Source organism: Hippocampus guttulatus, chromosome 16, assembly GCF_054856545.1.
Source record: "Hippocampus guttulatus isolate MCC_2025c chromosome 16, RoL_Hgut_1.0, whole genome shotgun sequence".
NCBI lineage: Eukaryota > Metazoa > Chordata > Actinopteri > Syngnathiformes > Syngnathidae > Hippocampus > Hippocampus guttulatus.
This window is the reverse complement of record NC_141276.1, coordinates 12,027,598-12,047,994: the sequence shown is the minus strand read 5'-3', so window position 1 is coordinate 12,047,994 and position 20,397 is coordinate 12,027,598. Positions and strand designations below refer to the sequence as shown.

Here is a 20,397-nt window from a genome sequence, read left to right as displayed (position 1 = left end):
GCGCAAGTCATTACATGAATTATGACTGTTAAAAAAAATCTCATTACCTTGTCCTTGAAGTCGGCGTGGTTCTGCAAAATGGCCCGTTGGTAGGTCCCTGTGCGCACATAGTCCTGCATCATATTTTGTTGCTGTGAGAGGTAGCCATAAAACTGCAAGTATTAAAAAGACAAAAAGAAAAAAGTTACTATTCATTACTGTTCAAGCAAAACCAGATAAAACTAGAAACGGAAGCAGCTACAAAGGGCCATCGCAGCCCGTGGCCAACTTTGGGGTTGGCCAATTTCTTTAACAATCACAAAATAAGACTCTAAAATATACAGTATATATTTTGTCAGGCCTGATGTGTGTGTGCAAAGTTTGTTTTCCCAAATTTTAAGAACATCACCATCACCGTCATTTTCTTTGGCAAATAGTGCATCGCCCCTGCAATTGACATTTGACAAAATTAAAGGCAAAGCTCATCAAACATGGACTAATGCAAAGTGGGGAAAGTGTTCAGTGGCCTGATGAGTCCGCATTTCATACTGTTTTCAGAAATTGTGGATGCCCTGTCCTGCGGGCCAAAGAGGAAAAGAACCATCCGGACTGTTAGGGACGCAAAGTTCAAAAGCCAGCATCTATAACGGTATGGGGCTGTGTTAGTGCCAATGGCATGGATAACTTGCATATCTGTGAATGCACCATTAATGTTGAAAGTTTTTAGAGACACATTTTCTGCTATCCAAACAATGTCTTGTTCATGGACGACGGTGCTTATTTCATCAAGACAATGCCAAACTACATTCTGCACGTGTTAATGTTTCCCTGCCTGCCCGTTTCTCATTGAAAATGTGTGCCACGTAGCAAAAAATACCACAAGGGAGACCCCGGACTGTTGAAGAGTTGAAGCTGTACATCAGGCAGGAATGGGAAAGTATTCCACAAAGCTTCAAAAATTGGGGTCCTCATTCCCCAAATGTTTCTTGAATGTTGTTGAAAGAAAAGGTGATGTCACACAGTGACAAACATGACCATGTCCCAGCTTTTTTGAAATTGGTTGCAGCCATAAAATTCTAAATGAACGATTATTGGCTAAAACAATGACGTTTATTAGTTTGAATATTAAATACAGACCTTTCCCCCCCACCCCCCAAAAAAATTACATCATGGAAAGGTTTATTTCCATTCAAAAAGTTAACCTTTCATACTGTAAGATTATACATTTGGAGCCCAATTTAAATAATTCCGAGTATGTAATAATTTTTTCTTTCAAAATTTGGGTTTCCAGCTCATAAAACCCATGAAACCAGGAATTCAAAATACTGTATATGAATACTGTGGAGAAATTAGCTCTAGTTTGGTTCAATCCTCTCAGTTCAGGTCAAATGGGGAAGACTGCAAACTTGACAACTGGGCAGAACACCATCATTGATCACCTCCATAGAATGTGTAAGCCACAGACGTTCATAGCTAAGAAAGCTTGCTGTTCAGAGTGCCAGGATATCAATGGAAAGTCTAGTGGAAAGTCAAAACGTGGCAAAACAACAGGTGCCAGCAAAAGAGATGACTGTAGTCTTCGGTGGATTATCAAACAGAGAAGATTCAAGACTATGTAAAAGATCCAGAAGGAGTTGCATTGGACAGGAGTCACCGCTTCAAAAACCACCACATTCAGATGCATCCGGGAAGTTTAAAGGAGTATCCAGCATGCCTTGAGGTGCGGTGCCCTTTCTGGAAACAGTTAATAATTACGTTTGTTGTTGTTAGTTCATTCTGTCCTACAGCAACACAATTCATTACTTTCTTACACCCACCTCTCACCACCTATTTCAGGGGGAGGAAACTCCGGTTCCTCGAGAGCCATATCCTGCCTGTTTTAGATATCTTTCCACTTCAACACAGCGATCAGCTCTTCAGCAAGCTCGGTAGAAAGCCGAAACGATTATGATCAATTGAATCAAGTGTGTTGGAGGAGGGAGAGATCTAAAACAGGCAGGATATGATTCAATTCACTGCGTTGCTGTTCAGTCTGCTACCCGGTGGCAGCTGTGTGGTATAACTCATTCAGTACCAGCCATTTCTGGACCAAGTCTGAAAAGACGCTTAAAACGTCTTTGGGAGTGAATGAGTTTTAAGAATGTTAAGTGAAAGCTTTTAATATATATACACACACACACACATATATATCAACAAAGGGGATTGCTTCCGTTCTTACCACAGCAAAAATAAGTATGCTTTGTAAGGGAAGATGTGAAAACACAAAAACACATGCACGCGCACACACACACACGTGCACACACAGGTATAAAGTTCAATGTTCATACATTTTTGGTAAAAGATACTGATGAATACATCAAAGTGCCTTTCTCAGAATTGCTTTTTGTGTTGAAGAAAAGTAATGTTTATATGTCTGAGCTGTCATAAAGGCAAAAAATTGCGCATTGTGCAAGTTATACTTGAAATGCTAGTGCTGGTAAAAAGAAAAAAGAAATATGGCACATTGAGACTTTACTCATTTGGGTGAATGAAGAGATTCTAATCTTTCTATTGGTTGGTACTGTGTTCATAAAGCCATAGGACTTCATCACTGGCCAAAAAAGCCCACCAGCATCTGTATTTCCTCCGCAAACTGAGGAGAGCAAGAGCCCCGCCCCCCATCATGCAAACATTTTATACAGGCACAATCCTGTCCAGCTGCATCACCGTGTGGTATGGCGCTTGCGCTGTGTCCTGCCAAAAGACTCTGCAGCTGAGAAGATCATTGGTGTCTCTCTCCCCCCACTCGTGGACATTTACTACTCCCGTCTAACCCGCCAAGCCATCCGGATCGCAGGTGACCCCACCCACCCATCTCGCAGCTTCTTCGGCCTGCTGCCGTCGGGGAGAAGATTGCGGAGTCTCCGTGCTGGAACCAGCAGGCTCAAGAACAGTTTCTTCCACCAGGCGGTCAGGAGACTCAACTCCCTCCCTGCTCTGCCCACACTCCCCGCCCTCTGCCTCTGCCCTACCCCTGCCTCCTGTCACAGACTATGACCCTCCCCTCAGCATCCAACATCCGCGTATTGCACAATGCACTACCTAACTTTAACCCACAATAGTCAACAAAGTACCGTTGTTTATATTGTTTCTATTACATGTCTTTTTATACCGTGTAGTTTTTATCTTTAGCTGTGTGTGTTTTCATGCACAGCATGTTTGCACTGAGGATTGAGAGGAAAGAAATTTCATCTGTGCTGTATATTATACATAAAGCATATTTGACAATAAAGATGATCTTGACAGTATTCCGCGGGCCTTTTTTGAAGATAAATCAAAATCCTCTAAATTGTCTGGCACTCAAGGGGTTGGCCGGCATTGAATGACTTCACAGGGCTCTGAGTGGAGGTGTTGACATTCTTACGAGCATTCATTCTTTTCGGGTAAGTTTAATTTCTTAGTTGTATAGTCCACTCACCTGGAAGTACTGTACGGCAGATGATTCCTCTGTTCTGTCAGTGAAGACTGACCGCTCACATAGATGCCCCCGACAGTTCTTCAAGACGTTATAAAAGGACTGAAAATCTAAAGTTGAACACCAAGGATCAGACAGGAAAAGTTCTTACATGTTAAGTAGCAGTACTAACAATAAAAATCGAATTTCTAAGTTATTTCAAGGCACTTCCACAATGGTGGGACCATGCAAAAATACCCGCAAAACCCAGTGTAAAAGCTTACCACATCCCTCTTCAAATATTGGAATTTGGATTTATTGTAGACTGAAAACATTAAGGGTTGACTTAGGGCTGTCACAACAGGCCTGAGGATTTCACGGTCACGATCGTTTCCGGTTGCGTGTCGTTTCTGTGGGATCATTTTTACGGTACCGAAAAATCGTTTCCCATAAAAATCACCGAGCACCAGTTGACTGGACGCGATCGAATCTCTCCTGTGTGATCAACGCGATTTTCACTGTGCCTGTATGTGTGTTTGTTATGTGTTTTATAATAATAATAATAATAATAGATTTTATTTATAAGCGCCTTTCAAGACACCCAAGGGCATGTTTTTTTTCAGTGGCGGGGGGCGGAACAGATAACGTTTTGTGTGCATGCAGGTTGCTATTTTAGTCTGCGTTGAGAAAGCGCGTGGATGATGACGACAAAAAAACAAAACACCAAACAGTGTATTAGTTACTACATTTAAGCAATAGGAATGCCAGATTTTTCATTCCAATCATCCGAAGAAGGTCGTATTACCAAGATGACGTGTGATGTATGCACAAAACCGGAAGAGAAATACGACCGGAGGCATGATTCCGAGGCAAGTACTTGAAGTTGGTCATTAGATCTAAAGACAAATCGCTATGAAAAATATTATGAAACAGTCTTAGTTATTCTACAATTTACAAGTTGTAGACATGGTAACTTTATGGATAAAACATTCATACACAAGGTGTAGTAATACTAATGTTAAATGTCAGTCGGCCTAACGTTGACGTGTGGTAGATTCTTAATAGTAGATTACACAGTGCATCATCTTGGGGTTGCAAAGAGGACGTCAAGCCATATCAATATATTCAGTCTATATATAGTAATAAGACATTTTTTCAAGATTCGTCACATTTTAATCATTCAATTCCTATTTCATGGTTTTGTATTAATAAAGGGGGTGAGTAGCCATTGATATTATGTTTACTTACATGAATAATACACACACATAATCATGTTAACAGAGTCAGGTTTACTTGCGGCCCATGCTATATAGCCAGATTTTGTGGTATGCTGTATTCATGATGCCATATGAGTACAATAAAAGTGTCAAACAACAGCATCAATTGATCAATTTATTAAATAAACCTGGAGTACACAGCTGCTGATGTAATTATGTTCATTGTTCATGCATAGTTTTCAAACATTTACCCTTTAAATATTATACTTTTGAGTATCAGAATTCTTGATTAGGTGGAGAAAAAAAAATAGTGTGTTTCCGGTAACGCGACCGACCGAGAATTTCTATGTCGAAAATGCCAACCGTAAAGGTTTTTTTTTCCCCAAACAACCCTCTACATTTCTGTGTAGAGGGTTTACATCGGTGCAAACTCTCGCGATATTCACGTTGAGCGCGTGCGTCGTTTGCCCTGTCGTCTGTCAACAACATTGAATCATGGCAGCGGCCGCGATCTCCGACGACAGTTTCAACCGCGTTTTCTGTGTTACAGTCGCATGTTCACACCATAATGTTAAGAAAATAGCATCGATTGATGTATCGAAAAAATTCTGCAAACTATTTGATGAACACCACGGGCCGAGTATGAAACACGTGAAAATAGCACAGTGTCCATGTGCCAACGGTGAATTCTATGACATTGATGACATGGATATGTCAGTGTTTCAAGTTTTAAAAACTTTACCTGACCTAAGATCGATTCGATTTAGATGTACTGTATAGAAAAAACACAAGAAACAGTGGCAAAAACAGAAAGTGTAGACATATTCGATGTCATGATTAAAGCAGCACGTTCAGAAAAGGAGAAAAACTCCAAGGTAGGTGGGTCTACTTGTTACCAGCAAGTTGTGTCTCGTGTGCCAAAGCGATACTAACAGGTTTTGAGTTCTGAAACGGTCAGAATGTTTTATGGTTATTTTGTTTAAATTTTTGATGAAAAAAATAAATAAAAAGATTAAAAATAAATAAATAAAAACTTTGTCCTACCTACATGCTTAAATTTCATGTTACCTGAAACACACTATCTTTTTTGTTTGGCTTTAGGAATATCAGTCAAAATAGAAAAATGGGTTCCCATGATGAACTTTTACGGAACACAAAATTAGTTACCGAGGTTTCCCATTGGGTCATCCAACGTAACCGAAAAATGGTTTCTGTTCATTTCTGAAATCCTCAGGCCTGCAAAAATTATTATTTTGCTTGTCGACTAATCACATAAAGTAGTTGCAATTAGTCAAATAATTGGATAATTTGTAGAGGTGTCCATGCATGCCGAACAAAGATGCCTGTTCTGTACTGTACATGCCCACTCAAACAAGGCGCATGATTGGTTCCCTGCAAAACACTAACCAATGAGAACACGTGCGGATTTATCCTGTGAACTGATTGGGTTTGCATTATCGCCACTGCGCATCATCATTGACCGCCTCGCATACTGGGTCTTAGTGTAGTGTTTGAAATCTTTTTTTTTTTTATATTCTTCCAATAAAGTTGTCAGAAAGATGGTACGTGTTGCTTTATTTGAATACTTTTTCGGGGATAATATATTAGAAACGCGTGAGTAATTTATACGTCAAAGCAAAGTGTTTATTTGATACATCAACTTCCCTTGAAATGAGTGAGCACAAAATGTTCTAAACTGGTTGTAAATCATGAGGTTGATGTAAACGTTTGCAATTATATGCATCAGCATTTTTTTTTATTTGCATTGATTTTACCTGGTAAAAATACGTTGAATTGTGTGTTGAAATTACCTAATCAACTGGAAAAAAACGTCTCAACATTTCTGGGTAATATTTGTGTGAGCGCGCGTGTGTGCCCGTGAGCGTGTGGACTCGTGCATGTGTGTTTGAGAGTGGTTCAATGGCCCTGATTCAAGTATAAATTACTTGTTTTAAGTGTACTTTCTGGAGAAATTGGCTCATTCTAAAACGTTTTTACTTTACATACAATTAAGGAAGAAATTCCTGGAACCAGCTATAACAAGAAACCAAATGTTCCGTTTCAAGAAATATGTCCTATTTTAAATTTTAACCCTTTCAGGGACAGCAGTTACGACAGTGGACAGCTTATCATGTTATCAGGTTACGGGGTGCATGAAAGGGTTAATTACCCTACACGATTCCAAGAAAGGTAAATTCTCAAATTAAGAAAAAAAATGTAAATGATGAAAATATACCATTTATTTCAACTCACTTAATGCCAGACATTGTTCTGAAATTGCGAGAGCCAGTGCCATCCATTTTTGACCATTCTGACTAAATTTTGAAACCAGGCCTACAGAAAATTGAGTTCTGTCGCGATAGAAGCAAGGAAACTACCAAAAGAAAACTTGAACCCTCATCTTTCATCAGGACAAAAAAAAGAAAAAAAAGTGTTTTTCTAGCTTTTACCATTCTTTAGTAAACAACAGTGTAACATTGGTAAGTTTCTTGAAAATATTTGATTCCAATAAAAATTCGGAGCAAAAGAGCTTTTTGTCAATTGATGCATTTGAAGCAGAACTTTCACTTTGATGCTATTTGGGGGTGGGGGGGTTGCATTTGTGACACCTCAAATATCTAAACAATACTTTACTACTAATAACAAAAATGGTCACTTTGATTGCAAAATAAGTTTATTGCAATATAAACTTCATGCATAGGTCATGCATGAAGTTATCATGAACATTGAATTGTGTGTGTGTGTGCGCGCGCGTGTGCCTGTGCGCGCTCGTCAAGAATGAGGATCAGTGGCGGTTCTGGGGGGGGGGGGGGGGGGGGGGGGGGGCAACGGGGGCCAGTGCCCCTGTAGCACCGATTCTGGCCCCCCCTGTGGCCCCCCCTCCGAGCGCAGATTACGCAGTCATGCCGAGTCGCCGACGCGAAAGGTGGAACCAAAGTGCGTGATTTAACATTCTAGTCGGACCCTTTAGTGCGCTGCGCCATTTAAAAATGAGCGGGAAAATGAGAAGTAGTCCGCAGAGAAGGAAATTACCACGACACGAGTGCTATTTGCGTGTGTGTGTGCGTGTGTGCGTGCGCGTGTGTGTGTGTGAGTGTGTGAGTGTGCGAGTGTGCGTGTTTGTGTGTGCGTGTGTGTGTGAGTGTGCGTGCGTGTGTGTGTAACTTTTTTAGTCTCCCTTTTTATTTTATTTTTTATTTAACAGGATCAATATATAAGACATTGCCTTTTAACATTTGGATAATTATATGCATGTAAAACATCTAGCTTCAGTGTATTTGCAATTTTTGTCCCCGGCAGGCTGGTACCATATCATCCCCTGGCTTGAATATTCTCAACAGATGGACACGGCGTATTGTTACGCTTGCAGACATTTTAGCCCTCCTAATACTGTTTTTTTCTCATCACTGTAATGTTATGACTACAATTTCAAAGTCTGAAGAAATAAAAAGTCAAATAAGATTTTGAATCTGTCTTTTTAGCCCTGGGTTGAATGTGCCCCCCCATCAAAACCCCTGGCCCCAGCCCGGCCCCCTCAGTGAAATTGATCCAGAACCGCCCCTGATGAGGATGGGACTTCTTTTTTTAATTTGAAAAAACTCTGTTGTACAGTTAGCTGCTGGGATTTATCCATTTTTTCACCACCGCACTGCTTCCACACGCCACCTCGCAAAGTTGGATCGCCACCCACTCGCACGCTGTGTGGAACAAGATCTGATCAAAGCCACTCCTGTTATGTGGTGTAGTGGTGATACACTGAAATCATTCCCACAGCCTTCATACTGACTGAAGAGGTGTGCCAAGCCCTTATTATTATTTTTTTATTTTAATAAAAAACACCAAAAACATATTTAGACATTTTGGCACAAACTGATAGGATTTTTCCAAATATATATTTACGTTTTGGCATTAAATTAGTGAGGTAAACATTTCTTAGGTATGATAATTTCTTGCCTAAAACTAGGGGGGGGGGGGGGCAAAAGCTGAGTAAAATTTGCTGATTTTAAGACCTTAAAATCAGCAAATTTTACTCCTTTCATGATCAAAAGAGCCATTTGGCCTCTGCTTTCGCCAAAGAAAATCAGTCTGGAGCCATAAAACATAACGCAATTAATATACTTTTAAAAGTTTTATTTTTTGAAATGTTCCCTTTCACAAAAAAATGTTACAATCATTTGATCAAAACAAACACAAGTGCAGTGTGCATAGTTGGGCCTATTCTGAAATAAAAAAAGTAAGCCACACAGGCCTATTTGAGTCTTTCCAATATTTGTGTGATATCAAAATAAAATCCAGCACAATTTAATAAACATGAAATACAACATTTAGAACTAGCTTAGTAGTTTTAAAGATAGCGTTTTCAAAATTCAGAAAATTAGGAAGAATTATCGAAAATCCTTTTGCTCTCATCCTCTTCAGGTTTTTCTTGGCCAGTTATCAATTGAGGCACCTGAACATTAAAAAAAAAAAAAAAAGCATCAGCTCCAAATATGTTTGGGGTTTTTTTCCTTTCTGGAAAATAATAGTTTTGAATTCCATTGTTCTCACCTGTTTAATGTGACTTCTGTGTCTGGCTTTCACTGCAGATCCTCCCAATATCGGGGCTGTAAGGTTATCGGGGCCAACTTGGCCGTGGCGCCACACTGTTAGCTAAGAAAAATGATGCCAATTCGTGCAAACATTTAAAACTTGGCAGACAACATAACACTTGGTCAAATAGTCACTATTTTATGAGATAATTTTGCGGTTACAAAAAACACATGGCTTAGTTGCATCCTCTATAATTTTTTTTAACGAAACAGCCTCAGCTGAACATTTCATTAAGATCTAACAACAATTGGAGGCACAAAGTGACAGCCCAAGACCTAAAAAATGTTTTTCGCTCTATTGTTGTCCTTTTAAAGAGGTCATATTGGATCAAAATACCTTTTAATCTGATGTACTTCATTTACTGAAAATTTCAAATTGCAATGTGCCATCATCCCAACGTGCCAGAACCCCGACATCGCAAGGACTCTTTATCGCAACCTGCAGCTCTAATTTCTTTTTGTTTTTTTTCTGAGACAGAGACAGAGAAACACAGACACAGAGAGAGACAGAGAGCTAGGTAGAGATTGCGAGACAATGTGAGAGAGATCATGAGAGAGTCAGAGAAAGCCCGTGTCCCGGGCCCCTGTAACTCTGGACTCGTTCCTTGTAATAACAATAGAAGAAATATTATCTCATTGGAGTACATATTTACTTTCGATTCTGTTCAAATGTTTGTTCTTATTTGAATTGGGCTTTTTTTACGGCACATTTGATCAGCACTTGGGAAAAAGTGAGAGATGTGTATCGAAGAGACGTACCTATTTCGTCTAGCTTTTCTCCCTACTGTTTTTTAATCTTATTTTGTTTGACTGACTATTGTCTTAAAATATCTGAACAGAAGTGTCACCTCATGGGAGATTCACATATGCTCGTAAATGCATTTACATTTATTTTGGGAAAAAAACGTGGTCGTGTGGGCGGAAACATTTTCACACATAGAGAGGGGATTTTTTTTTTTTTAAGTCCAGCCAACATGTTGACAAGGCCTAAACTTCAAAACACATACTTTGCTCACGAGGACTTTTAAAATTTTTATTTTGATTATTTTTATTTTGGAGAAGCAATTTATTTGAATTTATTTACCTATTTCTCTTCTTACTACCGACTGCCCGAACTGGCATAGGCGACCAGCATGCCTGCGACCCTCTTGAGGATAAAGCGGTTCAGATAATGGATGTTGTTTTTCTTTTACGCTGTCTTGCTCTTACTCATTTATTTTCATCCTATTGCATCTTGTCTGCATGACAAATTGTAACAGGCTACTTAGGCCAAGACATCTCTCTCTGTCATGTGCTTCGATCAGTTTCCGACATACAGTATACTATTCATTCATTCAGCCACTAATTCATCGACGAACCGGGAGTATGAATATAAACTGGGAAGCCACAAATGAAGCGTTCCTTGCTGGAGTTATAAAGTTGTCTGAATTGGAGTTTGACCATTACTTCCACATGGACTCACAGGCTGGTACACACCAAAGAGACCACATACTCAAAGGCGGCTTACGACACCAACCTATACTGCCACCTTTTGAAACACTCAAGAAAGTCAATGATTTTGCCTCTTGATAAACCACCAAAAAAACGGTCCCTCATGACTGCAGAAGTAGCCCCCAAACTCTCGACAAATGAATGGAATATTAATGAGGGAGTTTCCACCCAATTACTTATTGACCGACAGAGGGCTCTCTGCCAGGCATCTGACCGTTGGTCATTAGTATTTGAAAAGAATTATACCATCCCCGGTGAGGTGGGGTGTGCTGTCAACAATAGTTCGCTTTTCAACACCCACTCAGGTTGGTCTGTTCTAACCAAGCTTTTGTTGGATCAACTGATGAAGGCTTCAAGGATGAGAGACGGAACGCCGAGCAGTCCAGTTGCATAGCATAAATTCATATGATAAAAACCGACTCAAGCTATATCTGCAAAATATTTAATTGGAACAAGACCCGTCGGCAATAAGCATCGCCGGACGAAAATATAAGTTATTATTTGGTACAATTTTGTTAGAGGAATCTATGAGCAAAATTGTATCATGTTTAAAGTTTCATTTAATCTGGGCACATCTAAACGTTTGGGTGCGTATCCAGCACCCCCAAATTCCTGTGCACAAAGCCGGAGGGCTGTTGAAGTCCACAATTAGCACGTCAATACAGGTGGGCGATCACGGGGGAGAGGGCGAAACTCGGTCACAAAAGGGGAATGAATAATTCGGGAACAGCGGTTGAACAACAAAAGACGAGTTGAGAACACCCGTCGCGCCCAGGCGACATTGGCCATCCGCAAAGTCTGCAACATGTTAATTCAATGTAGACCAGACAGAAAAGGCGCCAACGTACTGGTGGTTCAATGTTTAAAACAGGTAACCAATCACTACCGAGGGGCCGGACCGTGGGTGCGGTATGCAAATATCGGGGGCAGTGTTTTCCTTGTATGTTACAATAAAAGTCTGAACTGGCGGGAAGGGAGCTGGAGTGTGATCGCGGAGCAACTAACCGTCGTTCGCTCTCAGAGATCCGCTTCCGCCGATATTGAAGACAATTTTCCTGTGTGCCGAGTCAATTCTTTAACTTTGTCCGAGAAAATCTCTGACAAATTTAAAAAGAAGACATTAAAAAAAAAAAGGATATGTTCTTATGGTGGCACCTCTTATAGTCAGGCCCCTTAACCTTGGGAAAACCAAAGCTTTGTATTGCCGGCCTAGCATCATAATGAATCGAGGCTGGCTTCTAAACACTGCTTTGGATTAGGTTCTCCAAAGGTGTTTTCCAATCAGTGGTAAGTGAGCATGTTGCAGGGAGTACGTGGGAATTGATTAAAGCTGAAATTACTGATTAAAATACATTTTTTTTCATTCTGAAACACACTGAATACTTTTTTTGTTCAGTGTTTTAGTCCTGACTTTATGTTTAATGACTGTTTCCAGGGGACTCATTTCAAGGCCCTCCATTTTTTTCTGCCAAATGTTATCAAAATTATATTTCACAAATGCAGGTTTATTCTTCATTTTTATTCATGCGGTGGAACCTCAAGTTAGTGCAAAATACCCTTCTACAAATGTTTCAAGTTACGTACAAAACTTCTGTAGAAAATATGCCTCGGGTCACATACGGGTGGTAATGCAAACCGTCTCAGCACGGACGAGTGAACGGTTTAGTGCTGTGCTTCACGCGCTATTTAACCATCATTTACCCATGCTCTGTGGGTAACTCATTGCCATAGTTGTGCTGTCTTTTTTTAAACTTCTTAATTAGACCTGTGAATGATTTTCAGGGTTACTGTTGGCTTATTCATGCACGCGCACACACATTTCTTCCGATCACATTTCCCACAGCGACCGCCTACGTTTCTGATTAACATTGCACAAACGATTTACTCTATGTATGACACATACAGCATCGATGGTATTGGACCATCTCTGCAACCCTCCCCCCAAAAAAACCATCATTCAACATCTGCTACGGTTATTGCATTGACAGCCATGTATTATTTGGTTGGCTTTTAATTTGAAATTGGCCTAGTATTAGACGCAGTGACGAGCCCTGTTGACTGGACTCGTTCGCAACAGAGTGTGAAGAGGTGGGGATGAAATAAGCACCTCCAAATCTGAGACCAAAATTCAGTCAGAAAGGGGTGGAGTGGTCTTTTCAGGTCAGGCGTTAAGAAGTACCTCGGCATCTTGTTCACGCGTGAGGGGGAGAATGGAACAGGAGATCGACAAGCGGATCGGTGCAGTGTCTGCAGTGATGCAGACTCTACATGGGTCTATTTTGGTGAAGAAGGCGACAAACCAAATGGCGAAGCTCTTGGTTTACCGGTCGGGCTACATTCCTAACCTTACCTATGGTCACGAGATTTGGTTCATGACCGAAAAACTAAGATAGATCATCCAAGATGAGTTTTATATGCAGGTTGTCCGGCCTCCCCCTTTGAGATGAAAAGAGAAGCAAGGTCATCCATGAGTCACTCAGAGATGAGCTGCTCCTCTTCCACATAGAGAGGATCCAGATGAGGTTGCCGACTGAATGCCTCCCCAGTGAGATGTTCTAGCTAGGAGGTCCCCGAGGACGACCAAGAACACACTGTAAAGACGATGTCTACCGGGTGGCCTTGGGATTCTCCCGAAAGAGTTGGATGAAGGACCTGGGAAGCGAGAACTCTTGGCTTCCCTTGGCTGCCCTGCGACACGACCCCAGATAAGTCCAAGAAAATGGATGGATGTACTGGGATTTTTCTGGCTCTGAAAAATCTACAAAATGATAACTTTTTACGGTATCAAGTGTTTTAGGCCATAATGTAAATTACTTCAATTTAACTCATTCACTCCCAAAGACATCTTTAGATGTCTTTTCAGACGCCACACATTTAATCCCAGCTCCTCATTTTATGTTGACTGTACTTGAAAAGGGTCTTAAAATGGCTTTTCAGAATGAGTTAATAGACAAATCCGCCTTGACGGACAACCCTTCCCCCCATTAGTCCATTAAATTGAGGTTTCAGTGTGTTATTTTCATATCCTTCTACCACGTTTTGTATTTCAAAACTCACTCCATAGTTCTTATCCGAATTGCTTGCTTGGATTTTCTATTCATTATCTTTATATGGCATGGTCAATATCAGTTTGTTGTGCCTTGAAATAGCTTCATGGGAAAAAAAATGGCACTAAAGAAATAAAATGGACTTTGGAGTGTACTTGTGGGATTCAAGAGTACCTGCTGGTGAGGAGAACTGAATTAGGACGCTGTTGCAGCCCAGTGTGATAATGAACGACTGCTTCCCGACTCTGCTGCATTCCGTCTCCCGAGAAACTGAACACTTGAAGACACTCGCGTCCTCTCCTGAAAAGAATGAGATCCTGTATTAGGGCTGTGCAATATATAAAAAAATATGTATAGAATTGCGATTATGGCACATGCAACATGCATATTATTATAACTGAGATCAGGAAAGAGGAAGGGGAGAATAAAAGGGGAAAGAAAGAGGAGGGAAAAGGGAAAAAGTAATAACTCGAGCTTATAAATCCCATTTGCACTAATTTTACTATTACAGGGTTCGATCGATGCTGTTTGTGTATTGCTTGCTGCTTGCTCACATCCTTAGGTCTTAACTATTATTCACTATTATGTGCATATTTTCTCTATTACTGTAAAAATTATGCACCAGGAATGTTTTTTTTAATTGGTTCATCCATAAGTGGAATGTCAATAACCATCTTCTAATTGTTATTATAGAGTACAATAACAGCAACACTGGTCAAAAATAATATACTTTTCGAAGTGCCGTATTTTCATGACCATAAGGTGCACTGCAAATTCTTACATTTTCTCCAAAATGGACGAGGCGCCTAATAATGCCGGGCACCTTGAGTCTGCACCAAGTTCCAAAATCTGTGAATGTTGTGTGACTTCGATTAACGCTTGACTGACTGATGTTGTGCTGACACGCTGCTTATATAGAGCAAAGGCGGACGTTAACAGAGGACAGCACGCGGATGTGAAAGGAGACACTAAACGCACGCCTCCAGTAGGTGTATATAGTGACGTTATGTGCTAGGTGCAAAACAACATCCGGAAAATGGCACAGATGAAGAGACACGCCTACGGAGCACACTTCAAACTGCAAGCGAACAGTTTACGTGGAGGAACATGGCAATCGAGCAGCGGTGAGAGAATATAACATCAACGGCTCCACGAGCAAGGACTACACAGCGATTCACAATGAAAAAGTGGCCATCTTCCGCTCCTACTGGAGAAAAAAGTTTGCCGATACACACATCCGGCCCAACCACATCACCAACATGGTTGAGGTGAACCACACTGTAGAGAAGAAGGGGACCAGCATGGAAGCAATACGCACAACGGAGCGCGAGAAGTCGGCTTTTGACTGTTGGGCTCGGTTGCCTTGGTAATGGACAGAAAATACCACCTATGATGATTTTTAAGAGGAAGGCGCTGCCAAAAAAAAGTTTCCAGCCCAAGTCATCGTTAAGGCCAAGCAAAAGGGCTGGATGGACGAGGAGAGTATGAGAGTGGCTAAGTGAGGTGTAGGTAAAGACACCGGATGTTTTTTTTTCTCCTTGTTGATTATTATCGGTACCTGAGAGTTCGAACAAATAACATGGCGATTCCATTTGCCGATACTTGTGGACAACATTGAACGCAGCACCTTGCGTCTTACTCTCGCGTGGCACTCACTGATGGGTGGTGACGTGTCCAGGGCATGCCGACCCAAGCTATCACTATTTGCCCGCAGCCAATGGCGGGGCTGCTTTTTCATGATGAGGAAAAACATACCACTGGGATACAGGAGAGAAAATGTTGCGATATCGAACAACCTCAACTTGAGGGGTGTTCACACAGCACACATTTGCATGGGTGCTGCACTGACGTATTTTGTTGCGATACATCTTACATCGATGTAAATTTTGTGGAGCGTTTACACGTAAAAAGGGTTAAATTTGCTGCAGTTTAAGCTGTTTTCAGGGGCTACACTGGTGTAACTTTGTTCATGTGCAAGCTCTACGGGGGTAGCCATGGTGCTGCACCGGAGTAAAAGTTGCCGTGTGAACACCCGTATAGAAACTACAGTTACAAGCAAGATTTGCTGTGCCCAAGTTGCAAGGTGGAACTAAAAACGGCCATCTTCAATACGTCAAGCCTGATAAAACATTTGAGAACAAAACATGGGAAGGAACACCAGGAGTTTGCGGTGGCGACAGCGAGCAAGACAAAGGGGGATGGACCGCAGCAACAAACCATGGTCACTACACTTCAAAGGAAGTACCTGTGGGAGGAGAAGTGTGAAGCAGCAAGAAAGATGTCCGAGAAAATTATAAGACGTGATTCTGCTCTGTAAACTGCCCCCTCTGATTTGTTGACAATGTGCGATACTGGCTTTTTATGGCTCAAGCAATTGCAAAATACAAGGTCCCAAGTTGCAAATACAACACAAAGATTGCTGTTCCTGTTCTCAAAAGGAAGGTAACAGAGCAGGGTTTGAGGAAGCTTGAAAAGGTCCGGGCCGTAAGCTTCACTTCTGGTATCTGGAGCGGCGACATCGCCCCACTTTTGCGACTTTGTTTATCTGGGTGGACACTGAATCGTTAAATCTGGAAACTGTGGTGCTGCATGCAAACAACGTGCTCAAAGGATCCCACAGTGGTCAAGCAATTGCAGGAGCAAAAGAGAATATGCTGCTTAACTAGAGCATCCCAAAGTCAAGGGCAACGTTCTTTGACTTTGTTTTGTTTGTTTTGTCACTTTGTGTTTGTTGTTACGTCGTGTGGACCTGATGTGGACTTTTTTCAGCATTTTTTGGCCACGACATTCATCAAGGAGGAGACTCTGTGCTTGGTGGTTGCGCCTTCTAGCAGCAGGGGTATACCAGCACTGTTTTTGACTGGGAGGAATGTCGGCGCCATTTGACTGTCGTTGCTGGACAGTCCCGGGACGCTTGTGTCTTGCGCCTGGAATGGGCAGCATTTTTCACAGCCCCGCTTTGTTCAGCGGAGAGATCGGTGCTGTTGAACGGTCTGCGGCTGGATGGATGTAAGTCTTGAGGAGCCGACGATGAGAAGAAAGGAGCGTTAGCGCAGAGCGCCAATGCGGATTTGGAACTGGGAGTCGCGGCTTGGAGTTTGAGGCGGATTACGTGGGACAGGAGAAGTGAACTCATCTCTTTTCGTCAATGGACGCTACAGCTTCGTGTTTGCTTTCAAAACTTAGCTTGTAGCAGGCGTGTGCACATTTTCAGCATGACGTCTGTGATCCACTGGTGAAAGGACACTTTGATCCTCTCCTCTTTCATCTAGAACTGCTTCAGACAACAAAGTGTATGCAGAAAAGTGGTGAAGATTGCATGACTGTTTGTGTCCTATGTGTTGTGTTGTGTTATTTTTGTTATTTTGACTTCAAAATGGCGCCGCGAGAGTGGCTGCCTTTCTAGCAGCTCCCATATTTTGTTGTTCTACTTCCTCCTTTCATATATTTGCTGCTGTGAATTGGGAATTTCTCCATTGCGAGACTAATAAAAGTTTTCTTATCTTATCTTATCTTATCTACTCTGGTCTGGAATTAGCTAGTTTCTCTTTTTTCACTTTTTCACAAAAAAATACCGCATCAATTTGAGATCTGTTTTCAAAAGCCCTGTAAGAAATACAAATGTACTGCAGGGGTGTCAAACTAATTTTTATCGCGGGCTGCATTTCTGTGACGTTTCCCTTGGAGGGCCGTTATGACTGGGAGGATATTAAGAAGAACGGTTTATTCCACTGTTGTTGAAGTTACTGTCATGAGGGGTTTCGTAAAAAGAAAATGCTTACACGACCGTGTCCCTCTTATTTAGTACATCTAAGAATTTGACATAGCAAGCATCATGTTTGATTGGCTTTTGCGGGCCACAGAAAATGATACTGTATTATTACTATTATTTTTATTATCAAATCAAAATTTTCATACCTCAGATAGGCCTTAATGCCAAGATCTCTCTAAACGATACCGCATGTATATTATTTCTTACTTTAATTCCATTGTACTTAATGTTGCACGACTGTTCCACATGTAAATTACATGATGATTGCACAATTTTGGCCTTTGAGAGTCAAACCTTTGAGGTGTCAGATAATATATTCCACTTATCAGGTAGGCAATAAAAATGTTCTCCTGGATTCACTGTCTTTTTTTTTCTTCCTGTTTCCTAAAGGTGTTCAAGCAGTGTCTGACCAAGCCATGATAGCAATGATTTTTCATCCAAGTGAATAAGCAGTTCTTCAGAATTGGCAAGAAAAAAAAAAGCTCTTATATTTTGCATTTTCAAAAGCCTGGCATCGGGACGGTTTTGGTATTTCTCAATAATGCACAGCAGGGTATCGGATAGGTATCGGAACAACACTAGGAAAAAAATACTGACTATAAACTATCCTGTAAATGAGTAAGAAATCGAACTCAAGTGCAGATTACAACATTAATGCAAACAAATCTGAGGCTTCACCACTTCAGATCTAACTTTTCATGTTGCATGTTACATAATTCATTTGTAAACAAGTGGCACACTGAACTTTTATACATTGAGAAATAAATACAATCTACATAGTCCATATAAAAAGTAGAACTTATCGATCTCCAGTAACATCAAGCGTGCTAAGCAGGAGTCACCAACTTTTTCAAAACTGAGCTATATATATAGCTATATCTATAACAATATTCCAATATGTGACGATATTCCTGATCGTTAATGATTTCTCTTAATAATTAGGAAAATGATAAATATCAATATGTAACAGTTTTCAGAATTTTAAATGATAATTTCTACAAAATTCCAAGGAAATTACAGTGTCCCATCGTTGACTGGTGAGCTATATTTGGAATTGGCTCGCGGGCTCTTCGTGTGGTCCTTGGGGGCTACCTGATGCCCTCGGACACCATGCTGGTGATCCCTGTTTTAGTTCGGGGAAAGTAAAATAATATTTGTTTATATGACGTAACATTTTCCGATTTCCACAAACACCAGCAATGCATTACAAGCAGTGGCGGCACTTCATCCATTAAATGACGAGCAGTAATCATTTTGCCTGTGTTCATTTTCATTCATAAAAATCGGACAATGCAACATCCGGCCTTATACACTTGTATTTATCCACAAAATTAGCATACACGTCTATTAGCATGCACGCTCATATTTATCAACCACACACAGACAGTTGAAGTTTACCGCTACTACTGCACACGCATCAGGACGCCAGCGCAGTGTTATTTTTTTGTTGTTGATTTTCTTTTTTGTCTTTTGGTGTTTTGGGGAAGGGGGGGGGGGGGGTTAACAGGCAAAAAAGGTCAAACATGTTTGATACTCAAGGTCTCATGAGATAGAAAACTCACCAAAAACTATGTGCACATATTGCAGTAGCTGGCAGGCTTTAGTTACTGCAATGTGGTTTCTGCCTGCTACACGGGTCTCTCCCTACTTCCTCCACTCCAATCCTTTCCTCTCAGCTTCATGTCTCAATGATCATTAAATCTAGGCTTTTGCTGTTAGGAAATCCTGTTTTATTAAATTGTTATTAAATTGCAAATCAAATTATTTTTTCAGCCATAATGGCTAATATGGCTAGCAATTCAAACCTCTGCTGTTGAGCATCTCTACCTCCAACGACAGATCCAAAACACACAAAACAGGTCAACTGGAACTATAACCAGTAGGAAATTGCGATGTTCGGGACTGTTGCACTTTATACATGCTCAGATTTCCTATAGTTCAGTGCAACTGTATGTGAGGCTAACACAAAGTAAAGCTCCATGGCTTTACTTTGAATAATACTTACATCCAGAATATGATGTCCAATAATCTGCAGACGAGTGAGGATAAGTAGTTCAGAAATGAATGGATGGATAGCAAACGTTCTGACATTCCACTGTGCAGTTACAGTCATAATAGTAATCAATACTAGTTGGAATACAAATGACCACTGCTTCTTCAAATGTACCGATGGTGAGTGATACTTTTAATCATTTGTTTTTATTTTCTCCATGGAAAATGTCTTCATGTGAAAATGACCATTAGCACTGACATGTTTGGGATCTTGTATTTAGGTAAAAAATATCTGTGCGCGCATGAGTGTGCAGTGTGCATTGTTGAAAAGTCACTGTGGATTTTGTAGCATTAATACACACTCACACACACAGTATAACACTACCGCATGTAGTAACTCTATAAGATTCCTGACAGAATTTTAAAACTAGGAAAATTTAAATAAATTGTTCAATGAGTGAATTTCTATAGGTTGGAAGCTCAGTGAATGTGATGCAGTAAAAAAAGTTGGTGCAACTAACTTAAGCATTGTTGCAACCAAGATAAAAAGTAGGACCCACCAGTCCAACCTGTGCAAAGAGTTAGCCCAGTCTTGTATGTATATAATGACTATTCTTGGATTGAACAAGTTATCTCTTTTGTTAAACTTTCATAAACCAATCTACAATCTATCCAATGCATATGATACTCCTGGTATTTATTCTCTCTTTTTATGTAGTATCAGGATTGTGAAAACTAAATTTCAGGAAATCACTGTAAATTCTTTAATCGCTATGTCTTGGTGGTTTTAGTTCACTTTTACACGGTATGGGTCGCATTTTCATTTCTATCAAATCCAGGATTCCTCCATGAGGTGCATCTTAAACTGGAGACTTGG

At 40.7% G+C, this 20,397-nt stretch overlaps 1 protein-coding gene across 4 annotated transcripts in view; it reads right to left on the bottom strand.

The window, feature by feature from the left end:
- Positions 1 to 20,397, bottom strand: part of carm1 (coactivator-associated arginine methyltransferase 1) — a 60,271-nt gene that overhangs the window by 38,639 nt on the left and 1,235 nt on the right. For all 4 annotated transcript variants that reach the window (XM_086132156.1, XM_086132152.1, XM_086132153.1 and 1 more), the window contains exons 2-4: positions 13,931 to 14,056; positions 3,437 to 3,543; positions 48 to 152 (exon numbers count right to left, since the gene is read on the bottom strand). In XM_086132156.1, the coding sequence (XP_085988282.1) occupies positions 48 to 152; positions 3,437 to 3,543; positions 13,931 to 14,056 (338 nt within the window). The remainder of the gene's footprint in view (positions 1 to 47; positions 153 to 3,436; positions 3,544 to 13,930; positions 14,057 to 20,397) is intronic.